Genomic DNA, 24,869 nt, shown 5'->3' with positions numbered 1-24,869 from the left:
TAGATGCATCCTCTGCTGCCCCATTCTGATTGGCTGAGCCACCTCAGCCCCACCCTTCAAGCCTCATACCATATTCCATTCATGTGGGCTGAAAGCTAAACCACACAAGACAAATTACACGAGGACGCTCTAGTGAGACACAATGTTAGCTGGGAAGCATATTTTGTATTTCACCTCTCACTACAGAGCTGGCAAAGATCACTCTTCAGAGCATTTGTTAATAATTAACAGAGCCTTTGGGGAGGCAAAGAGGAAATTAACAAACTCTCTGAAGAGTGATCTTTGCTGGCTCTGTAGTGAGAGGTAAAATTCAAACTATGCTTCTCCGCTAACATTGCGTCTCCTTTCACTTGAGTGTCCTTGGGTAATTTGTCTCATGTAGTTTAGCTCTGAGGCAAACTGGTCTCTGGCTAATAGTCATGAACTCCACTTCTTTCCAGAGGAAAGTTGCTCCAGTTCCTTCTTCAGGAATGGCAACATGAAGTCCAAAGCCAAAGCGTATGAGTGCAGTCACTGTTTACTGAAAGCTGCAATGTGCAAAGCTGTCCTTATATTATGGTTTGCCTGTGACAACTTATTTTGTTTTTTATAATGATAGTATTATATCTTAATGGTATTTTTTAAACTTTAACCTTAAGCAGAACCCTGGAGAGGTGGCATATAAATGCAATAAATGAATACATGCATTAACTGTCTAACCGAATACTATGTTGTGTGCCAGTACTAGGTCCTTGCATAAGATAAAACATAACATCAGTAAAAACATTACATCAGTATCATAGGCAGATATACCTATGCAAATACTTAGGATGGAATATTAGCAACTTTGAGATAGCTCATCCAGAGGAACAAAAACCAAACTTTCTATAGCCTTGCACTCCTTTGAAGCAAGTGTTTGAGCGGGCTTTCAAAAATCATTTTCTTCCTGTTTTTGTAAAGGGTGTATACATTTTGCTGTGGATTTAATTACCAATACTACAGGTGTGTGAGAGATTGCACAGCTAGGTACTGATTCATTATTAATAGCACACTGCACCCATCAGTCTCATTTTTTTACTCCTGAAAATCAGTCACTGGCAGGAAAACAAACTAGGAAGAATCAATCACATTGGCATTAATTAATAATGCAGCAAGGAATATATGAGTTTCTGAAGAAGAAGGAATGAACTAATTTAGAAACTGTGACTTTGGATGCATCGCACCTCCCGCTGCAGTTGCGCCATCTTTGCAGCAGAAATTAGGAATGTGAGAAATAAATTCAAACACATCCTAAGAATTAGAAGTGTGAGCAAGAGTGATGTGCTATGGAAGATCTATTTATCTCACCTAGCAGTGTGCACTAAAAATGGTAGTATGCTGGTAAACTGTGTGGGACTAGACTAGAATTGCCAACTCTGGGTCGAGAAATTCCTGGAGATTTGGGAATGGAGCCAGGGGGGAGTGGGGTTTGCTGAGCGGAGGGAGTGGAGGGATATAATGCTGTAGAATTCACCCTCTAAAGCAGCCATTTTCTCTAGGAGAACTGATTTCTGCAGTCTTGAGGTCAGTTGTAATTCCAGGACATCTCCAGTCCCCACATGATTTGCAGTCCTAGACTAGACATTATGGTGAATCATAAAGTATACAGAAGGAAAGGTAACATTGCACAGTTGCCAAGACATCCTTCTTCCACCACATTCCACAAGCTTCCCCAAGTCAATTTAAAATTCTTGATAATTAGGTATTGTTTAAATTTGTAATTGATGACCTAATTACAGTCCAAATGATCACTCCTAATTAGATTTTTGTCACAACTACATAACCAAATTCAATGTTTTTTTATAATAAGGTGAATAGAAGTTTTACTAACCAACAGGATGTTTAAGAGTTAGAGTGCCAGTAAAATACAGGGCTTAATGGAAACAAATCATTCCATACGCTTGAAAAATGGCGGTTCAATGTGCAGAAATGCTAGGTAAGTGGGAAATAATAGTGAAGGGAGCAGGAGTGAGTCTGTGGAGACGGCCTGTGGCACAGCATCTGCCTCTCTTGCTCAAGGTCCCATGGGCATCTGTGGTTAAATAATCTTAAGGACAGGTATTAGCAAAGACCTATTGGTCAGAGTAGATGTCACTGAGGGAAATGGATCAAGCAGGGGTCATTTCGTAGAAAAAGAGCTGCAGGAACTCATTAGCATAACTCTTAAGCATGTGCCACACCCCTTGACATCACCAGAAGTGTGTCATTAGCATAACTGATTTGCATATGCCACACCCCCAACATGTGATCTCTTTGGAGAACTACTGGAACTGCGTTCCTGCACGTTCCACTTCAAAATGAGCCCTGGGATCAAGAGTCTGATTTTGTATAAGGCAACTTCATATGTTTAAGGTAGATCTGAATATACTGTAAAAACATTTTTAAATATCTTAACAACACACTACCCCCAAAAAAACATCTGTGAGTCCTGGCAGTAGGGAACAGCATGCCAGCATGACTCCTTGATCAAATGAGAATGAGAGTCAGGCGCATCACTTGTTTCCCTTTATCCTTGAGTTTGAAGTGGAGCCTCTGCAGTAGGAGAGTGGCGTCTGTTCTTATTCACTAATGTTCCTCTAAACCGGAAGGAAACAACTGAGCAATAAGAAAATCTACAAGACAGCAGCCTCATCCTGAGCTTTGAGAGTGAGGCTGTTGCCTGGGCACTCCTGCTCACCATGATGGCAGGTAGCAAGAAGAGGTTGGATGAAAAGCCTTTAAGGGCGAATGGTGGTGGGGTTGATGTATATGAGAGAGATGGGAAGGTAAAGGGGTTGAGTGGGAGGTGAAAAGGAACAGAGTGGGGAGAAGGAAGAGGAAGGTGAATGCAGGTTTTAGGGCAAGGGATGGGGGGAAAGTGAGTGGAGAAGTTGATGGGAAAGGAAGTCAAGATGAGGTCAGAGAAGGCATTGAGGAGGGGGGAAGTAACCAAGGACCAGCAGGGAAGCAGTTATGGGGGAGAGGGGCAAGGACTTTTTCTTCTCCCTTTTGTACACCGTCTGTCTATTTTTGAAGGTCCCCAAACTGTATGTATGTATGTATGTATGTATGTATGTATGTATGTATTTATTTATTTATTTATTTATTTATTTATTTATTTATTTATTTATTTATTTATTTATTTATAAGTAGTAAACCTGAAATAGGTGGCTATGTCATGAAGTAACTTGAATATATCTCAGATATATTTGGCTTCAACTTTCTTTTTTCAAAAAGTCTACTTGCTTTAATTCACCATGACGTACTGCATTAAGGCAATTGTGATATATCCTTGTATTTTTTCCAATAAAAATAAAAGAAGTTAATATGGAGGAAATAAAGATGTTAATATGGAGGAAAAATAAAAGAAGTTAATATGGAGGAAATATTCACTTAGACAGCCACCAAGGCTGTTTGCAACATTTTAAAATGTGACTTCCTTTCTTTCTTAAGATTTCAAATGGCAGTTTTGTGACTTTCTCATTTTGTGCCGGTTTTTTTACAGTTCATCATGCTGACATACATCTTCATGCTTGCCTGGCTGGGAGTCACAGCATTCACCTCTCTGCCTGTTTACATGTACTTCAACCTGTGGACTATTTGCAAAAACACCACTGCAATGGATGGGGCAACCCTCTGCTTGGACCTCCGTCAGTTTGGTAGGTGAAAGATCTCTTAAATCCATCAATAAAGCAGTCATTGACATGCTTGAATTACCATAATAAACCTTGAGTAGCTTCACATCTCAATAAATGTAAATTGTCAGTGCACAAGATAGTGCTTGAGGATGTAAGAGTAACAGCTTGTGGCTTGGACAGGCAACATCTTAGCAGGTAAATGCCAGAGAGGAGTAGCTAACAGTGGAATTGTAAACAGAGTTGCACCTTTCTAATTCCATTGATTTCAATGGTGTTAGAAAGGCATAACTTTGCTTATGATTGCAAAGTAGGTCTTTTACTGCCTCAGTCTGAGGATGCTGGTTGCTGGATGGTCTCAGGGCCACGCTACAAGTGACAAATGACACTTGAACGGCAAGTGAACAGACTCACAGGCATTCCTCCCTGTTCAATTGCACTCCACTTGCCCCCCACTCAGTCACTACGTGATCAAACAGGGAGGAATGTCTGTGAGTATGTTCACTTGCCGTTTAAGTGTCATTCATCACTTGCAGCTTGGCCCTCAGTGTAGTGGTAGGTTGGCCACTGCTGACGACATCTGATCTGATCTGATCATTTTTTAACCGGTCCACATCTCACAGTCTTTGTATGTGTTGCTTTTTAAGCTTAATTCTTGAGGCAGTTTTTCATGCACCAAATCCTTAATTTTTTCGCACAGTGTATCTTCTGCATTAGCTCCACTGCATCTTTTACACTAACCTGGACAGCAGCATCTTGACCGTATAGCAAGTTTTGTTACCATACTAAGAGGAGTTCTTTGTGGCTGCCCCATAATTATGGGACCTGTCAGATTTGGATAGGTGCTGTGGGTGGATCTTGCCAAGCATTTTAAAATATTCTTTTTACCCCATCCCCAAATAACAACTGGGGGAGGGGAATGTCAAGGTGAAACCATGCAACGGTAACGAGTTTAACAACAATCCAAATTGGAGTCCCCAAGGCTGCTATTTTTCTTTTAAAATGTTGCGCAGATAGCTGTAACTATTTAACTGGTTTAAACAATTGTATTCAATGTATGTCTGTTCTAGGTATTGTAACAGTTGGAGAAGAAAAGAAGATCTGTTCCACATCCGAAAATTTCGTAAGAATGTGTGAATCTACTGAGGTGAGTAAAAGTGCTAAAGATTTGGCCAATGGAGATAAAAAGAAATGAACTTCTAATTTGTTAACGCTCGAAGGGAATATTTTAATTGACTAATTTTGAAAGCATTTTTACCACAAGTCCTGCTAAAGAGTTTGAAGCCTAAGTGCTGTAAAGATGAAAGACCAGGGACATCTCTCTACACAAGAGAACGAACTAGCTGCTGCTTATGACATCAGAAAGTGAGGACAGCATCATGGGAGGAGGAGACAGGCATGTCTTGTGACCTACAATGCATCCCACCTTGGTCCCATTGACAACATTGTTTCTGGGTGATCACACCCATAATGCCATCACTTCTCTGGTTACATTTACAACCACAGACTGATTCCTTTTCCTTAACAAGAAATAAAGGATACCACAAACAACTCCCATGAAGAATTACGACAGAGCTATGGGTTCTTTGAATTACGGGAAAGGAGTGGGGCATACCACATTGCTAATTTTAAATTGTCCAGTGTCAGTTTTATATACAAGTATCCGTAAGTGAGGGAAATAATTACATCTATTGATGTCAAGCCTTTTCTGAAAGGATCACATACTTGAAGAAATTCTTAGTTATGGTCTACAACAAATGGTCACAACTAGAGATGGGCACGAACAGAAAACAAACAAACATGATGTTCGTTGTTCATTGCCAACCACGAACAGGGACTCATGAACAACCACGAACATGGCCCTACTCCACTAATGCATGCTTGCAACACAGTTTTAAATACCGGACAAATACCCCCATCATGGCTCACTGCAACGATCATAGTAATCCCTAAACCAGGTAAAGACTCAACTAAAGACTCATTACTAAATCAAGATTATAAAATTTTAACAGCTATACTAATTAAAAGGTTGAATTCATTTATTACACATTACATACACCAAGATCAATCAGGTTTCATTCCAAACAGAGATTTAACTAATAACATCTATAAGACACTCAACTTAATTTCACACAGTCAAAAAAAACAATTAGAATCAATATTTCTATCTTTGGACATAGAGAAAGCGTTCGATTCTTTAGAAATAGCATACTTAAAACAAGTTTTACACTGCATGGGATTTGGAGAGACATTCCTCAAAATAATAAATGCTATATACTCACAAGCAACTGCCCAAATAACAATAATCTATCCCACAAAATATTAATCCAAAGAGGCACGAGACAAGGGTGTCCTCTCTCACCAATCTTATTTGCGTTGGCTATCGAACCGTTAGCTATAGCTATTAGGGAAGACCCCAAAATACAAGGAATTAACATAGAGAACAATCAATATAAATTAAGCCTTTTTGCCGATGACATGGTTGTATATATTACAAATGCCATAGATTCTCTATACCCACTCCAAAATAAACTACTGGAATTCGGCTCAATTTCGGGCCTTACAGTCAATCAATCCAAGTCACAGCTCTTTCCAATATTTCTCCACGCAAACACTGTTACACATATCAAATAATCTAGTCAGTACCACTGGAACCATAAGCAAATGTCATATTTAGGCATAACCATCCCTAATAACCTTAACCAATTGATGGAACTAAACCACATCAAAACAATCAACCAAATTAAAGCAGATCTACATAAATGGGGAAGGATTACACCCTCATGGTTAGAACGATACCACCTAATTAAGTCATTTGTACTTCCAAAATTACTCTTTTTTTTTAGAGCAATACCGTTAACAATTCCACGAACATGGCCCTGTTCATGAACATGTTCATGGTTGGCTGTTCGTAGGGGCCAGCAGGCTCTCCTCCAGCCATCATCCAAGTTTTGTTAAGATCCTTACTGCACAATTCCCAGAAACCTGATCTTAGCAGGAACCAGGAAAAGTACCAATAATAAATAACAGCTTGGCTCCAGAGCCTGGCAGCAGCCCTGGAACCTGAGGGTGGGTAGATGTATATCCCACTACACACAAATAAAATTCAAGCTCCAATGCACTCTCCCTATCAAAATGCCAGCAGCAGCTGTCTCTCCCTCTCTACTGTCTGCAAAGACTACCCAGAGATGGGAGCCCCCCCTCCCCCATGGTTTTTGCTCTCTTGTAACAAATTTGGAGCTCCACACTTGGAAGGAAGACTTGCCTATCAAGCTAAATTGGGCTTAGATTGGGATTTCCAGGGCAACAGCAGGAGTTCAAACAGAGTTCAGACAATCCCTGCTTATGTTGCCAAGGGAATTGATTGCAGGTGCCAGAATGATTGGCTTAACGAACAGCAACAAACGAGGCTTGCAACAACGGCCGTTTCCACACACGTTGAATAATCCACTTTCAATACGCTTTAGTGAACATTTGTAACTGATTTTCCATGTGTGGAACAAAAAATCCACTTCTAAAGGATAACTAAAGCTTATTGAAAGTGGATTATTCAACGTGTGTGGAAACGGCCAACCACCTGTTTGTTTAGAATGGGGCCTCATGAACAGCTTGTTCAAATCGCGAACAGCAGATTGGGCTGTTTGTGGCTTTCTTTTTGTTCATATGCTGTTTGTGCCCATCTCTAGTCACAACCATATTAGGAGTTTTGCATTGCAAAGTTACATTTTTTAAGAATTGTCTTCAAGTATAATGCAAAGAAAATAGGAAATGCTTACTCATTTCAATAATGAGTAATTTAATTTAATTTTTAATTTAATTTTAATTTAATTTAGTTTAATAATTTAATTCTTCAGAACAGCAACATTAAGGCAAGAGTTACTGTACAAGGCGAACTGTGCACTGTGGTCCTTGACGTACATAGATTTTTATGGGTGTTTTAAATCTGCAACTTGCTTTCCTTGTTCTTTTTGCAGCTGAACATGACATTCCATTTGTTCATAGTGGCACTTGCCGGGGCTGGAGCAGCAGTCATTGCCATGGTAAGATTTAGAAAGCTTTACCTTCATGGTACAAATCACAAGTAATACAAAATACCTTTATGTTTGTGCTTGATATTAAATGGTAAAAAATCTAATGTGCCAGTATGATGCAATAGAGCCCTATTCTATGTAAGGGTTAATTTGGAAACTAAGCGCTCAGTTCACTTAAGAATAAGGCTCTCTTGTTCCCTGTTATCTTCTCAAGGCCATCCAGTTAGGATAACTGCGCTAATTGATTTCAGGGTAAGAAGGGGAAATGAAAGAGCACTGATATGACAATTCTGAAAAATTTTCTAAAGCAAGGTGTTCCATTGGTTAACACCGGTCATATGGTAGAGCAGCTAGAAACTTATAATTTAGCAGGAGTCAGTTTGTAAGCAACTAACTGACCAAAAAGGCAGGCAATGTATGCAACTTACCTACCACTATGTTGTTGCCTGTGAATCTTGTTATGAAGCACCCCTGCATCTCTACCAAAAGTTATGTACTATTGGTCTGGATGCTTTGCTGCTGCTCAGCCAATTGCTGTATGTTGTGGAGTGATTTAACACTTGGGCTCCAGGTACAAGCTGTATTATTTAGAACAGCTAGCTTTATTGATTTGTTGCTGAGACTGTACTGGATTTTAATTGCTTTTGTTTAACTAATAATTTAATAAAGATATTATATTTCTAAGCAGTAGTTTTTAATTTTTGAATAAAACTACCTTGGAACTCTGCAAGGTTTTTCTGATGGCTTTTGACGGGTTAAAGAAAGGGCTCCTCTGTGTTCCAGGCTTTGGAACCAAAGAAAAGATGACTACCTTTCCCCTCTGAAGCGTTTAGGCTTAGCAAGAGGGGCAAAGAAACATCCCAGCCATGGTTTATGGTACCATCTATATTTTGGAAGGAAGAAGAATGAATTTTTAACATATGTATGTGTATGTATATGCCATGGAACTTTCTGCATTTTTAAAATGCGTGTCAGACTTGTGTTCTCCCATTGTATCCTTATAACAGCCCCCCTAGGGGTGTGCAAGGGGGAAAAATCAGTTGATTTGGTTCAGTAATACCAAACTGGAAAAAAATCAGAATTTGGGGAACACCAAATTCATTCTCCAGTTCAGTTTGGCAATACAGAGCAAATTCAGTAAAATTCAGCCAATGTTTCCTATGGGAAACTCAATTCAGAAATTTCTGGTGGCCTGGGGGGTAATTTTTTGACCAAATTTCACCAAATTTGCAACAGACCTACCTCTTCTCTAACTCTCTAACTCTTCTCTAATGACCCCTCAAGTTTCATAAAGATTAGACCCCGGAGGGTCATTTTATTGCCTCCCCCAAAAACAGTGCCCCCAGCCACCTTCAATCTCCATTAGTCTCTATGGGGAAAACTATGGGGCTATCCAGAAGGCTGGAGGTGGCATTCTGAAAGCAAAATCCACTTAATTAGCAGGTGACCGACTCCTAATCGTCCTCTAACTTCCTCCCAACTTTCATGAAGATCGGACCCCGGAGAGCCATTTTATGGTCCCCCCCAAGAAGGTGCCCCCAGCCATCCCTAATCTCCATTATTCCTTATAAGGAAAACTACCACTAGCCTATATTAAAAACACTTTTAAAAAGTTCACACTTCACAACTCTGTCAAACACCACTAGATTAAGTTAACAAACTGAACCGAGCAGCCCAACAAACACCCCCAGAAGAACAACCAACAACAATTGAGCATCTGACCAAACCAAACTTCTATGCCAGAAATCAAAGCCCCCTTACACAAAAGCCCAAGCAAAGTGCCACCCCCCCCAAACACAGCAAAAAAGCAGTTTTTAAAATGCAAAGTAAAAAAAAAAACCCTTTCTCCCCCTCCCCCTATCCCTCCCAGAAACCAGGGCAACCCCCTTTCCCCAAAGAGAGAAAAAACCCAGTACATCTGATGAAGAGAACTGTGGTTCTCAAAAGCTTATGCTACAATAAAGTTGGTTAGCCTTGAAGGTGCTACTGGACTCTTTGCCGTTTTGCTACTACAGACTCACATGGCAAACTCCTCTGGACCAGTGAGTCTATGACTCAAACCAGACAGCACCCAGGACTCCACTCTGCTCACTTGACAGCAGAATCCAGTCGCAGCCCAAAGCAGGCCTGGAGAGACAGCTAGCAGCAGCAAGCAGGCAGCTTCTCTCAATCTCCAAGCCAGAGCAAGATGGAGGCTGACTGAGGCAAGCCTCCTAATTTAACTCCTTGCAGCAGTTTTAAAAAGGCACTGTCCTTCTTGAAAATCCCATTGGCTAGAGAAGGAGAACTGCTGCAAGGATAGGCCACTCATACTCTCTGCTCCCTTCCCTCTCCCTCTCCTGCCTCCGACTCACCTCCTCCCTTTGCCCCCCCCCAAAAAAAATCTGGTTAAAAACAGTGTTTTCCTTAGCAAAGGAACAGCGTTATTGCGCTTACTGAAGTTTACCGAATTTTACCAATAAATTCGATAAACTGAAATGCATATTTAAGTTCAATAATTTTGCTGAATTTTGAACCTGAATTGCACATCCCTAAGCCCTCCAAGAATGACTTTCCTGTGGTCATCCAGTCAACTTTGTGGCAGAATTTGAACCAGGGTTTCCCAGGTTCCTAGACTGAAAATCTCACCAGTACACTATAACTGTTAGTTGGAAATCCCAGAATACCTGTGATATCTCTTCTTCAGTACACTTCACTCAAATGCAAATTGGGCTTTAATAACAACAACAACAACAACAAAACAACAACAACATTCAATTTATATATCACCCTTCAGGACAACTTTACAACCATTCAGAGAGGTTTACAAAGTATGTTATTATCCCCACAACAATCACCCTGTGAGGTGGGTGGGGCTGAGAGAGCTCTGAGAGAGCTGTGACTGACCCAAGGTCACCCAGCTGGGCTTCAAGCAGAGGAGTGGGGAATCAAACTCAGCTCTCCAGATTAGAGTCCTGCCGCTCTTAACCACTTCACCAAACTTTTGTTTTATAAGCTGCCCTGAACTATATGGAAAGATGTGATAGGAATATTTTAATAAATAAATGAATAAGAGATATACCTAATGCTGTTTATAAACATAAAGTAAATATAATAATAATAATAATAATAATAATAATAATAACAATAACAATAACAATAACATTTAATTTATATACCACCCTTCAGGACAACTTAATGTCCACTTAAAGCGGTTTACAAAGTATGTCATTATTATCCCCACAACAAACACCCTGTGAGGTGGGTGGGGCTGAGAGAGCTCCAAGAAGCTGTGACTGGCCCAAGGTCACCCAGCTGGCTTCAAGAGGAGGAGTGGGGAATCAAACCCAGCTCTCCAGATTAGAGTCCCGCGCTCTTAACCACTACACCAAACTAGCTACAACAGTGCTGAATATACTGAGAAAGATAATCAGTCCATCTAGTTCTGTATTGGCTGCTCTAACTGGCAGAGGCTCTCTAGTAGAGATGGGCACGAATCACATTATGATCGAAAAAACCCCATGATAATGGTGATCGCGCGATCATGGCCCAGCGGATCGTGATCGGCCACGGCCAACGATCCCGCGATCGGGAGAGGCCTGGATCGTTGTGTTCAGGCTCGGACTGGGGATCCAGACACTCAGGCGCCAGCAATCTATTCCCCTGGCAATGGAGCCAGGGGAAAGCCTGAGCTCTGTTTGCCCTCCTTCTGTCGCCCTGGAAACCTGAATGGAAGCCCAGCTTTCCTTGATCAGTAGGGCTTCCTTCCAACCATGGAGCAGCAAAGCAGTCACAAGTTGGGAGAAGACACTCAGGGGAGGGAGGGGGAAGGGGGCGGGAGGGATTTATTAATGCCATAGAGTTTACCCTCCAAAGCTACTGTTTTCTCCAGGGGATGGATCTCTGTCATTTGGAGATCACTTGTAGTTCTGAGAGATCTCCAGGTCCCACCTGGAAGTTGACCACACTGCTGCATGAACTGCTTTCTTTCTATAGGAAAAAGGTATGGCGACTCCTGTCTTTTCTCCTGCAGGGGACAAAAAAAGCTTCAGGAAAACTTTGATCAGAGTAACAGCTGGAAAGTCATGGGTTAACCTCCCCACTTTTCATTTGCTGAACAACAGCAGCCTCCTGATGCTGCTTTGCATTACAATGAAAATAGTTATAATTGTTTAATCAAGACATTTTTAAAAGTTCATGAAACACTGCTTTATACACATCTTAAGCAGGGGAGGGAGGGGGAAGGGGGTGTTCTGTAGCCATGGGCACTCCAATCTCATCCCTGCAAACCCTGATAGGCAGCTCTGATGGCCAAACACAGACAGCCAAACACAAACACAGATGCCGCTGGCATCACCCACCATTCCTGTATCGCTGGGAACAGCGGGGCGCCCCTCCACTTTTGCCTCCATGATCCACAATCCACGGCTCGGGAATGGGAGATGATCGGCGTGGATCGTTAATTCGGGATCGTCGTTGGAGCCGATCCACAATCCGCTGGATTGTTAAAATTTTTTGGATCGTGCCCATCTCTACTCTCTAGGAATTCGAGGCACTGAAAGGTCTTTAACAGCATCTGCTACCTGAGATTCATTAACTGGGAGTGCTGGGGACTGAACCGAGAACCCTCTGCATGCAAAGAATGTCCTCCACCATTCAGCCACCACCACCATCCTAAAAACCTATTAAGAAAGACATTTGATGTGAAAAATAGAATACAAAATTGATTTGAATAATTAACAGACAAACATGGATTGCCAAAGGCGATCTTCATGCACTCAAGATAGATAATACTTCTTAATTTTCTCTGTATTGTTTCCACTCTTGATGTGGTTTCAGAAGTCTTCCATCATGCACTGATTTTCAATAATACAATTGCTAGGATATTTCTAACTAATTTCAGATAGTCTGGCCTAACCACATCATATAAAAAACCAGAACAGAATTATGTTATCTTCCATAGGAGATATATAACCTGTCAACTCAGCTATTACATTGAATATTTTCATCCAAGGTTTTTAATATATCCATCAACCATGGAAAAAGCCTGCATCTAGAGATCCACATTTCCCTCTTCCGATATTAATTTGATAAATATGATTGATTTTACTAGTAGCTAGATACCATCAATATTTTATAGAAATGTCTTCCTTATTACAGACAACAAGCAAAGACTGCAAGGAACTTGCAGGGATCCCATCCCACCCCTCTCTTTGCCTCCTCCCCTCTCCTCCACCTCTTCTCTCCATCACTCTGTCTCTCTCACGCACTTACTTTTCCTCACTCTTTCTTTCTTTCTCCCCCATACTTTCTCTGTCACTCAGCCAGAGTTTGGGCAGACTGGCTCACTCATTTGTCCTTGTCCCATCACTGTGCATGCTTGCTGGTGCAGCCCCCCCCCCTCTTCTGCTCTGGCTGCCCGCCCATGTGCCCCACCGCCACTCTATTCAACTTACCCAGCAGCCCAGCTGTCTGGCTCATGTTGTGCCAGAAGCTTCTGCAGCAGCAGAACAGCAGCACAATGGGGGCATGGGGGGGGGAGATGCTACTGCTCCTCCTCACCTGCCCTTTGAAGCAGTGCTGAGGGGGCATATGGCTCATTTGCCCACCCTTACTGCCACTGAGCTTGCCTGCCTGGCCACTCCCCTCTTTGCTGTTTCATCTGTGCAGCTGCATGACACACACACACACATGCAACATAGTACTTTCCCACTCAACCGAAGTTGTGGTGGCGGCAGTGGCGGCAGCTGCCATGGTGGCAGAAGTGAGGGGGTGGCATGGCAGAGGATTCTGCTCCTCCTTTTCCCCTTCAGGTGATGGTGGAGGTAGGAAGTCAGCAGCATGTGGGAGATAGAGTGGCAGAGGTTGTCAGAGGAGGCTCGTGGTTCTCTTTCCCCACCCTCCCAAACCATTGATTTGGAGGGAGTTACAGAGAACTGCTTTGGCAGGAAGGGCTGGCTCCCTATCTTATTATGGATTTTTCTGCAAATCTATGGGGGGGGATCTCTCTTGGGGGGGAAATCTATCTTCTTAAGATGGCTCTAATCAGCAGATCTAAGTATCTGTGATAGGGCTATGTGGACTGTTGGATATACTGATAGTTCTGAATTAAATGTGACATATTTAGATTCTGTACTCTGGACATTTCCACATGCTCTTAAAGAAATGGCTCACTCACCGAATGTAGACTTTTTTCTCACTCACTCCACACGTCTCTGATTTCAAAGCAGAAGCAGGCTGTTTGGCTTCCATTTTTTCAGTGTCTTTTCAGGGGTGCAAGAAAGTGTGGGAAATTGCATTCTCAGAAAAGGTACTGAAAAAACGGAAGCCAAACAGCCTGCTTCCACTTTAAAATTGGAGATGTGTGGAGTGAGTGAGAAAAACCACCAGCATTTTAAGAGTGTGTGGAAATGGCCTGTGTATGATAATCCTTTATCAGTTTCCTCACCCCTATAACAACTTTGCATTTTCTCTAATCTTACCTGAATCCCCCCCACCCCCCAAATCCAGTCTTCATCTTAAGCCTTTTGAGGCTGTATTTAGATTAATTCTACTGTTGTATAATTTTTAAAATTATCAGTCCTATAAAGCTGAGGGAAAATGCCTGAGCCATAAATAGTGAAATATTATCATCTATTCTTGGACAGAATTATAACTCAGGTCCAGGTACACCTGAGACACCACCAGTAATGTTGACTCTAGTCTATTTATCAGGCCCTGTTCCTGGAAGCAGCTGCTTCAGTATCACAGAATGAAGGCGCCTGGAACAGAGGCTGAGTAAAGACTCTAGTTAATCTCACTGTTAATTTTTATGCACTTCCAAGAACTGGTTTAGAATTGTGACAGCTGCTCCTGGATACTCAGTTAATGAAACACAGAAGTTATATAGGGCTGCTAGGTCCCTACGGTGGGGGAGGGGAATCCCCCACTCCCACCCTCCGCCCCATGCCAATGCTCACCTAGCTAGCGGGGGGGGGAGGTGGAGGAACAGCCCCCATGGGCGCAGTCCCAGGGTGGTATGACAATGTCACTTCCAGAAAGTAACGTTATCATGCTGCCCCAGGAGCATTCCTGCTCTTCGCAGCTGGCTGATTTGGTCCCCAAAAGAGCCAAATTGGGTCCATTTGGGGCCCTCATGGGCCCACTGCAAAGCATGGGAGTGCTCCTAGGCCCTGCGCAATGATGCCACTTTCCTGGGAGCATGTGTGCTTTGCCCGTACACAAACACACCAAGAACGGTGGTTGCTGTGCCCCCTCCCCACTAAGAAAGGTGAGTACTGGGTCCCTCCTTTCTGCCAGGAGGGTGAGGCGACCAGGCAACTATAAAGTAGTATCATCAGCAGACTGAAAATATCCAATTACAGAATTCTACATGAGCTCTCCAGAATGCCACAGAGACCTTAATAACATCATGGTCTGGTTGGGGGAAATGCCATTTCCAGAATCTACAGGTGGCTTTGTCTATGATCCTAGTCCTTGATCACTCTATGGATGAAGATAGCTAGATTTTCTATGTGTAGTGGAAGTAGAGCAGAGACACATTCTTGCTCTGAAAATAAATGTCTTAGTATGCAAAAGATTTGTGTATAGACACTTTACACCATAGTTTAGAATGCCTTTCATAGTCTCATCACTAATGTGACATACCTCCATTTTTATATTGTCGAAGGCTTTCACGGCCGGAGAACGATATTTGTTGTGGATTTTCTGGGCTGTATCGCCGTGGTCTGGGCATTGTAGTTCCTGACGTTTCGCCAGCAGCTGTGACTGGCATCTTTAGAGGTGTAGCACCAAAAGACAGAGATCTCTCAGGGTCACTATGTCCATTTTTGTCAAGATGCTATAGAATTCTGATGCAGGGGCAAGATTCGTGGTTTAAAACATGCCACTTCCTTGCTAATTAATTAGATAGCACTGTAATGTTTTGCATGTAAGGTATTTAATTTGGATTTTATTTCTGCTTGCTCATACGGTTTCCAGTCGGTCTCTCCCCAAAAATGAACAGGAGCCCCGTCACTCAAAAAATATTTTTTTTGTACGTGCGTGCTTCCTACTCCTCCGTGATGATGTCACTTTGTTGACGTTATTGCTGCCCTGATGGACAGGCATGCCTGCTGGCCACTTCACTCGCTGGATGTTTCTCTGGCGCTCAGGGAGGTGAATGGGTCCACCGCTTCCTAGGTGCAGGAGGCTTGGGCAGCTGGGCACTTTTCCGTCCAGGAGCTTTTCTGGTGCTTGAGGGGGTGAGCAAGCCCACCTCTTCCCAAGCACAGGAAGAGACTGGGCTGGCTGGATACTTCTCTGGCACTCAGGAGGAAGCAGGGGGGAGGCGGTATGGGCAGTGTAGGAGGCTGGGTGGGCCTGTCAGCCACTCCCCCAGGCTAGCCACTAGCTGCTCCTCCCCCATGGGAAAAAATACCAGACATTTATATGTCCAGTGTTTTAACTGCATTTCCCCCAGACAGCCTGATAAAAAATGGACTGCCCGGGGGAAAACCAGACACCTGGTAATCCTAGTTGCTAAATTGGGCTTTCTAAAGTTGTTGCTGTTAGATAAAATACAGGCCTCTGAGGAAAGAAGGGGGGCTGGATGGGTGAGTGGAGTGTAATCTGATTGGATGGTAGCCATTCCATAGGGAATGGAGTGAACTGCAGTTTTTAGTCAGTGCCCAAGAAACGTTTTCCAGTCATCCTTTGTATACCTTCGATAAAGGTTATTCTAGTTGATTCAGGCAACCTGTGTGGAGCCTGAACTGTGTGCTTCTGTGAAAAAGTATTTATTCTGCTAAATTCAATGGAACTGTGTGTTCCTGAGAGTGTCTGTGTGTTTTTCTGAGAAAGGATTATGGCTAAATCAGACAAGCTTTGTGGAAAACTGAAAGCCCAATTCGGTCTAATCAGGCAAACTGTGGGTGCACCTGTGGCTAAGGGCTATTTGTACTGCAATTAATATGCTAACAAGGGATGTCATATGACATTAATTTATTTATGGTCTTTCTTCACATACATATTATTTGCCTTTTATAAGAATATGCAATCCAGGATAAATGAACAGGCTAAATCGTTGGATTTATGCCAAACTTGTCTAATCCGGCTATGCTGGTTCACGTATTGCATTCGGGAAGTCTCTCTTTGACAGCCGAATTATTTGGCCACAGGCAAGCTCTGTGCTGTGGCAGGAAAGTGACGTAAAGCCTATGGAAGACAGGAAGCGGTAGGTGAGTGGGGTCAGTGCCTCTCCCCAATGCATCTGGATTGGGCTACTGGCCGTGGAGGAGATGGAAAGCAGTGAAGGTACTTCAGAAACAACTGCAAGGAGTGGTGGAGATGCCCACATTGGGACTGGCTGCTTGGCCCAGAACAGAGTGGAGGCTCCGCATCACGGAAGGAAAGCAGTGCAAGGCCAGTGAGGGACAAGAGGCAGCAGGGGGAGCAGATTCTCATGCTGCCACTCCACCCCCACCCAAGATCTTCTGCATATGTGGTAGTTTGAGAGACTGGTCAGCATATGAGGATGGTTCTGCTTTCTGCAGAATGGCCAGTGTTTATCTTTTGTCCATTTTGCAACCATCACAGGGAATGAGACTCCAGGCAAAGATCTGAAGTAATGCAATGATGTACTGAGCTCACTGAGATCAATGCTCCTGGGGAATCAGGGTGCATAAATAATTGCATAAGAAATCTAGGATTTGTGAATTTGAGTGTAGGAGAGGAAAACTTCCCTTCAAGTAAAACAAGAGACAGACAAGGATTTATCATGTAGAACTTTGGTATCAGTTAGAAGTTCAGGAATGGAGATGAAAAATGCCCAGCCTGAAAAAGCAAGGTAAACATTATGAAGGAAAGATGGTACATTGTTACGGACTGACTATGAGTAGCTGTGCTAGTGTTGCAATCTTCCCTTTAACAGCTTCACTACCTGGTGCTACAATGGACGAGCTTTCAACCTCAAAATATTTTAAAATGCTCTAAATAATATGAAATGTACAGACATGGGAATGAGGAGATGTACTGCTTGCCACAAGCATTGTCCAGTTGATCCCTGTGGAACCCACATCACCAGTCCACACAGAATCCAGAACTCAAGAGAAGAATTTGGCTGGGAGAGAACCACATTTTTCTAGTAATGCAGCCTTGTCTCTTTTGTGCTGGGGCAATGCAATTATCCTACAACAAAAGGAAGGTACCCAATCCTTCTGGGGTAAAAACAAACAATAATAGTGCACATAACCAGTATACATTCAGTTCCGGAGAAAGAAAGATCTCCAGGATAACAACAACAACAACAACAACAACATTTGATTTATATACCGCCTTTCAGGACAACTTAAAGCCCACTCAGAGTGGTTTACAAAGTATGTTGTTATTATCACTACTGGCTGGGAAGACAGATTTCTTATATGAAAAAAAGTTCAGATGTTTAAACTTTGGGAATTTCTGAAAATAAGAAAAAAGTTCTACTTTGTGAATGTCTATATTTAGGACCTTCCTGAAGGGAGCTCCCTCCCCGCCTCAAGCCCAACAAGTCTTGGCATAATGCTCAAAGCTACTCACCAAAGTGTAAAATTCAATTACATAGGAGTCGTTCAGTGATGATGTCCAATGAATTAGACTGGAATAGACAGTCTGCAAACCACAAACCACTGACTTCAAAGGAGCGATCATTCTTCTGCAGTCGGCTCCATGATCTTGCACTTTTCTGCCTTTTATGGGAAAGGCTGTAAGAATGACAATTCCTTGTAGGACAGGCACTTTCCTATAAATTTGGCTCATGGTGTACCTCCACATTTCATGAAATAAGGTGTGCCCCAGATTATATAATTCAGATTATATAATTCTTACTGCTACTTTACTTGACACAAAGCAAGAGGAAAGGGAGAGCTAACTTTGTTGAGGAAATGACAAGAGACTAGAACTGCATCAAATATTATCTAATTTTGCATTTTTTTAAAGTACTCATTTTGCAGAACATTCGTGTGGTTTTGCTGCTGTTTGGCACCAGTTTGAACCTCTGGCTGCTGCTTGGTACTCTTTTCCTTGTTCTCTGCCTGCTGAATCCATAAGACGAGGCTTGAAATTCAGGAGGCAGCATGGTTTTAAAAGCTCAAAAATTTAATGAAGTTCCTTCTCTGCACACTTAGAGTAATCCACAATATAAGTTCCTTCTAGATCTTCCTCTTTTCTGTCATTCACTGTAAGTTTTTGAATAGATTTGCCTGTGGTTATCTTGGGACAGTCTAAAATACTGCCTTGCGTCAAGAATGGAGTTGTCATAAACACCACACTGCCCTTATAATGCTGCTATTTGGCCATGAAGCTGTTCAATCTGATTGGCTGTAATGATCCATGTGATTTGGTTTAAGCAGGGCCGGCGCGCCCATGGAGGCCAGGTAGGCGGTGGCCTCGGGTGCGCAGGCTTTGGAGGGGCGCCGGAGGGGGTGTCGGGGGCGGAGGCGTGAGCAGCGAAGCTGGCATGACTGGGATGCAGCTACTGCTGCAGCCAGCCAGCCAGCTCCGTGCTGCTGCCGCCGCCACCACACACCCCAGCTGGCCGCAGCCTCCGGGCGCCACCCCAGCAGTGGCTCACGGCTTGTGCGCCCAGCTGGGGTGCGTGGCGGCGGCAGCACGGAGCTGGCTGGCTGGCTGCAGCAGCCACGCCAGCTCCGCTGCACGCTCCTCTGCCCCAGCCGGGCGCAGAAGCCGTGAGCTGTTGCTGAGGCGGTGCACAGAGCAGCCTCCGCGCACTGCCCCAGCACCAGCTTGAAGCTTCTCTGCTTGGGGCTACGCGAACTGCCCAGCCCCCCTGCGGTGAGTGATGACATCTGTGATGATGTCATCTGCGCTCGCGCGTGAACTGCCTCGGGCGCCAGAACCTCTGGCACCGGCCCTGGGTTTAAGAGTATCTGTGATGTCAGCACACTGACTTTATTAATGACAAAATAGTAGGGGTTACCACAGGCGATAGTATTTAATATCAGTATTTGAAAACAAAGCAAAGACCAAAGAAGGCAAGGGAAGCCCCAGCTGCAGAGACTAATAGCATCAAAAACACTGTGAATAACTTTTGGTATGATATGACCAGGGCTTTTTTTCAGCAGGAACGCGGTGGAACGGAGTTCTGGCACCTCTTGAAAATGGTCCCATGGCAGGTGGCCTCACCCCCTGACCTCCTGACAGAGGGGAGTTTAGATTGTCTTCTGCGCAGCAGCGTATGGAGGTCAGGGGGCGGGGCCACCAGCCATGTGACCATTTTCGCCAAGGGCGATTTAAACTTTAAAAAACTCCCCCCTTGTTCCAGATGAACCAAAGTGATGTCATTGTGCGGTCTTGAGTTCCACCACCTCTTTTCCCAGAAAAAAAGCCCTGGATATGACATAAATAGGCACTCTGTAACATCTCTTGTATCTCTCCCTTTTGCAGGTTCACTACCTTATGGTTCTGTCTGCCAACTGGGCCTATGTGAAAGATGCTTGCAGAATGCAGAAGTATGAGGATATTAAGTCAAAGGAAGAACAAGAGCTTCACGATATCCATTCTACCCGTTCTAAAGAGCGACTCAATGCATACACATAAGAAAAATCTTCTCTTCCTTTCTATCATTGAATGCTTTGTTGTTTAACTAAAGGCCATCCCCATTTGTTCAGTTTTAAAACAAAATGAAAAGTGCTTCTCACAAAAGGTAGTTTGGGTGGCACATAAACCACCCTGTACAATTCTTGGTTGACCAGCACTTGGTTTCCTAATTAGTTAATAGCTTGTGTGACCAGTCTCTACTACAAAGCTCCTGAAACAGCCTTTCCTGAATCCTAAACCAATTCTTTTCTGTTAAATCAAGAATACTAACTATTGTCAAATACGGAAATATGTTTGATTTTTTAAAATCACTTTGTATGTGTTATGCATAACACCTTTTTGCATTGTTTCTTATATGTTTTTGAAACGAAAATAGCTTTTTATACTTTTTAGTTTCAGTTTCGGTAAGTACTTTAACTACAGGTATACTTCAAAGGGACCACTATACACCATGTACAATTTCTCGAGGAGGCACACTGCTGACATTCCTTCAGATTTGGAAATCTTGCCAGGTGGACCAGCGAGCATCTTGACCAAGGGTCCTGAGAACATTTTAAACAATCAAAGGTGCAATTTCTAAATTTGTAAGAGTAGGTAAAAACACAAAAAGAAGTGCTTCTTATCTTTGTTAACATTGTATGATTCTTGATGTACTTATCGGAGTATTCTCTCTTTTAAAATTTCATTGGTGGCTATTCCTATTTTCTCTTGTGAGCATGCAGATAGTGGTGCTTGTAATGCATGGCCATTTGTCTTTTTCAAAACATATGATCTTTCAAGAGTGATCTTTCAAGACTTACAGTGTATAGACAAATGTTCCATAGAGCTATGCGTAGGTTTCTGCAGAATGATTTCCTTGTAATTCCACAATGGTTATGCTGAATTGGAGCTTTTCCTGTGCTGATGTGACCAATTGCTGCTTAAGCTACATTTATGAAAGTGATATATCTATAACACAGCAATCTTTAAGAGTCAGAAGTATTTTTACCTGCTTTAAAAAATTTAAGTGGATTGCACCTGTATGAACTATACATTAACTGTACGTGATATATTTAAAGAGGCTTCCATAAATGTAATAGCTTGGCTTCTTAGCTTTCCTACACACAATCTGGTTTACCTGTATTATGTTAAAGTGAGGTTAATGGCTGCTACTGGAGCTATTGTTTGGAAGTGTTAGTAATATATTTGAACTTTTATTTTGAGTAAGAAAATATTAAAAGTCAGACATGTTAATCTGAAGGAAGTACCTGTATCAAATAAAACAAAAAAAATGACAAAAAAGGAAAAAAATCAGTATTATTGGACCAAAATTGGTGTTTTTTTAATTTTTTTGCCTCTTTCTAATGCTACAAGAATGCTGTAAAGTGTCTTTTAAGTGATGTATCCTGACAAGACATTTTTGTCAGTGTTAAAAAAAATTCTAGCTAGTTTTGTGCACTTATTGGACCATTGTGAATTCTCTTTCAGTGTAAGTGCATTTCTAATAAAAGTTCTTGAGTAAAACTCTTCTTTGTACTATTACTAGTCATGCATCATTGGTAATTTTTAACAATTCTTGTAGTAAGTAGAGGGTAATACTATAGTTACTTGTGGCATGTTTATGCATCAAGTAGTATTAGTTGATTTGGACTTTTTCTTTTCTTTTTATTATTTTTATTTTTTACACTTTACTGTCTTACAGGGATCACAAATTCTGATATGTGCAGTACCGGTATTTACAATTCTGCAGAAAGTATTATGAACCTCTTTTGATTCTCTATTGTAGTGTTTCAGTTATGTGTCTTACAACAGTTTGTGATGATTTTTAAAACAACGTCTTTTAAACTCATGTAATGATGTTGATGCTTTTGGCTTCTCTCTGATATTAGAGTTTGTATTTTCACAAAGAATGCTTTGTAGCAGGCATTACAATTAATCTGTTTTGTACATAAATGTGCCAACAGCTTGATGGTGGCGTTTTTGAAATGTAGACCCAAGTGCTTGCAAAAATGTAATAAATACACTTGTGTACTTTGTGTACTTACTAGTTGTCCTTGCATCATTTTTCCCTCATAGAAGGATGTCTTATTGTTGAAAAAAAAACAACCAGTGAGCAAATTTGTTCTATTCTTGAAATAACAACACTCTAAGTTGTTATTTTTGTATTTTCTGAACTGGCATTTTTGAGAAATTGTTCACCCAATAATCTGTTATAACCCTTTTCAGCTGTATTTTAAAGATATGTTTCCCTATTCACATAGGTATCTTGAGCAAGCAAAAGTTTTGCCATTTGTTTTAGTATCTAGAAAAATACCACTTTATGCACTCCTCCAGGAATGTGCTGACAGAACTCTGGAGCGGACGCAGCAACTTCAGAGGCACAGGAACTGCTACGGAATTGTGTTTTGTCTGCATTTCCACCACCATGCTTTTTTGGGCTGTTTTTATTGTAGGTGTCCTGAGCGACTGCTGCCCGCCCTGGACTTGGAGTGGTTGCCACCCTCCTGGCCCAAGGAGAGCTGGCAGCCACCCATCCGCACCTCAGGGGGCACAACGATCCTGGAAAATCCCCAGCTCCACCAAGTCCACTTACCCAACCAGGAGATACCCCAAGTGGCAGCAAGGCAGAGGGGTGGGCAGCTGCAGGAGGGAGAGGTCAGATATGAGCTGCGGCTTCCCACAGTGCCAGAGGACCGGCTGTAGGTCTAAGTCTGGACTGGAAAGGCAATGCCCAACACCAGGAGTGGGACAACGCCGCCATGGCCAAGGCTGGAGCACCTACCCCGCATGGGGAGGCGGGGCCATGCAGCCAATGGAACACCATCCTGGGTGCTTGGGTTCTCGTCCAACAACCAGGAGAGGCTGCCCCAGCCCTCTGCCAGTAGTGCAATGGCCAGGATGCAGCCATGCCCATCACAGCCAGGCTGAACCCGCTCCGGGCCAGAGGGCCGTCCCCTGGTTTTAGAGAGTGGGTGGGCCCAACACCTCCAAACAGGGCACCAGTGGGCATTGGATGGGGAGGAGGCTTGAGCAATGGGCTTCCAGCTTCCTCCACCCCCCGGGTGCCTTGACAGAGATGGGCTAGGTGCCATGGGGGATTGGATGCCCACTGGGAAGGGAGAGAACAGGGTGCTTAAAAGGGGAACTTACCAGTGAAGTTGGGGGAGGTCACTGGTGTGACCTGGTGGGAGATTTTTTGCTGTTCAAGAGGTAGGAGGAGGAACCAGGTGGAGCAAATGCCTCCCCTCCCCAATTCTGAGGCCTAGAGAAGTTCTCCTTGAGCACCCAGCAGGACGGCAGAGGGACAGCCCAGCAAGGCGGTCAGAGTGGTGGCTCACAAAGCAGTGGAGAATGTGAGCAATTGCACTGTTATGAAGCACCATCTACCACACCTTCCCCCATCACCGGGGTGGACCAGCAGCCAGGCCCTACTATGTCCCCTGGCACTACAGGCCCCTGGTGTCCAGGCAACCAAACCACCCATTGAGGAGGCCTCAACTGAGTTTATGCCTGAAATGGACTTCACTCAGTTTGGGAAATGATTGGCAAAACATGAGGGGCAGCTGCTCCATGAGGTGGCCAAGCAGCAGCGCAATGCCCTGGCAGCACGATGCCTTGTTTTTGGACCTATGCCAAGTACTGGAACAAGCTGAGTGGACCTGAATGTAGAGGCCAGAGGCCTGGGACTCAGTGGAGGTCCTCCAGGATCCAGCCATATTCCTCCCTTTCATCTCACCAAATTGGGATTGGAGGATGACATGGACACGTACTTAGAAGCCTTTGAGTGAACCATGGAGACCATACAATGGCAGAAGGAGCATTAAGACTTCATACTGGGGTCCTAACTGATGGGAGAGGCTTAAATGGCCTTGAAAGCCCTTATGAAGGAGGAGAGGGCAGATTATGACAAACTATGGAGGCTATGTTGGATTGATATGAAATAATGGTTGAGACATACAGGCAGAAGTTCCAGGCACTAGTATACTGGAGATCTGATCACCGGCGAGCCCTTGTAACCATATGCTGTGATGCTGGCTACCGGTAGTTGAAACCCAGAACTGAGGAAGGACAACAAATAGTTGACCAGCTGGTGCTAGAGCAGCTTCTGCAGGTGATACCAGCTCAAGCACAAAGTTGGGTAGCCTGTAGCACACCTGCCAACCTGCAGGATGCCACCATCGTCTGTGAGAATTTTCTGGCTACAGAGCCCAAGGAGTCCATCAAGGAGCTTGGCTGCAGGAACAACTGCCTGGTGTGTGTGTGTATGTGGGTAGCCCCTGCTGCTGCCAGATTTCAAGGAGGATGCACTCAGAAGGGATTCTAACCACCACTACTCTGCCACATTCCATGGAGTAAGCCCAGAAGCCCCCTCAGGGGAGCCCAGCCATTGGCCCCTGGCCCCCCAGGGCAGGCAGGAGGGACCTGGGGTTTGGCAGGGAAGCAGGAGAGAGTGCCCTGTGCTTCACCTGTGGGAAGTGGGGCCATTGGAAGAAGGAGTACCCCTTGATGGAATATGACCTAGGGTGGGACACAGCCATGCAAGTGACAACCAGACAGCTGCACTTCCCCCCACTACTGGTATTGGTGAGTGTGACTGGCTGCTGCCTTATGGCCTTGCTGAATGGTGGCAGCTCTGTGTTTGTGATCTGGACTTGTTTGTTGCCCCCTTCCCTTC

The 24,869-nt window shown here is 43.5% G+C and overlaps 1 protein-coding gene across 1 annotated transcript in view; it reads left to right on the top strand.

Moving 5' to 3' along the window:
* Nucleotides 1-20,981, top strand: part of GPM6A (glycoprotein M6A) — a 292,094-nt gene extending 271,113 nt beyond the window's left edge. Inside the window, exons 4-7 of the mRNA XM_054989939.1 lie at nt 3,503-3,656; nt 4,703-4,779; nt 7,607-7,672; nt 20,063-20,981. Of these exons, the coding sequence (XP_054845914.1) occupies nt 3,503-3,656; nt 4,703-4,779; nt 7,607-7,672; nt 20,063-20,215 (450 nt within the window). The 3' untranslated portion in view covers nt 20,216-20,981. The remainder of the gene's footprint in view (nt 1-3,502; nt 3,657-4,702; nt 4,780-7,606; nt 7,673-20,062) is intronic.
* Nucleotides 20,982-24,869: the final 3,888 nt, after the last annotated feature.

This window comes from Eublepharis macularius, chromosome 10 (assembly GCF_028583425.1).
Source record: "Eublepharis macularius isolate TG4126 chromosome 10, MPM_Emac_v1.0, whole genome shotgun sequence".
Taxonomy (NCBI): domain Eukaryota; kingdom Metazoa; phylum Chordata; class Lepidosauria; order Squamata; family Eublepharidae; genus Eublepharis; species Eublepharis macularius.
Note: the sequence above shows the minus strand (reverse complement) of the source record. Positions and strands in the feature narration are given on the sequence as shown.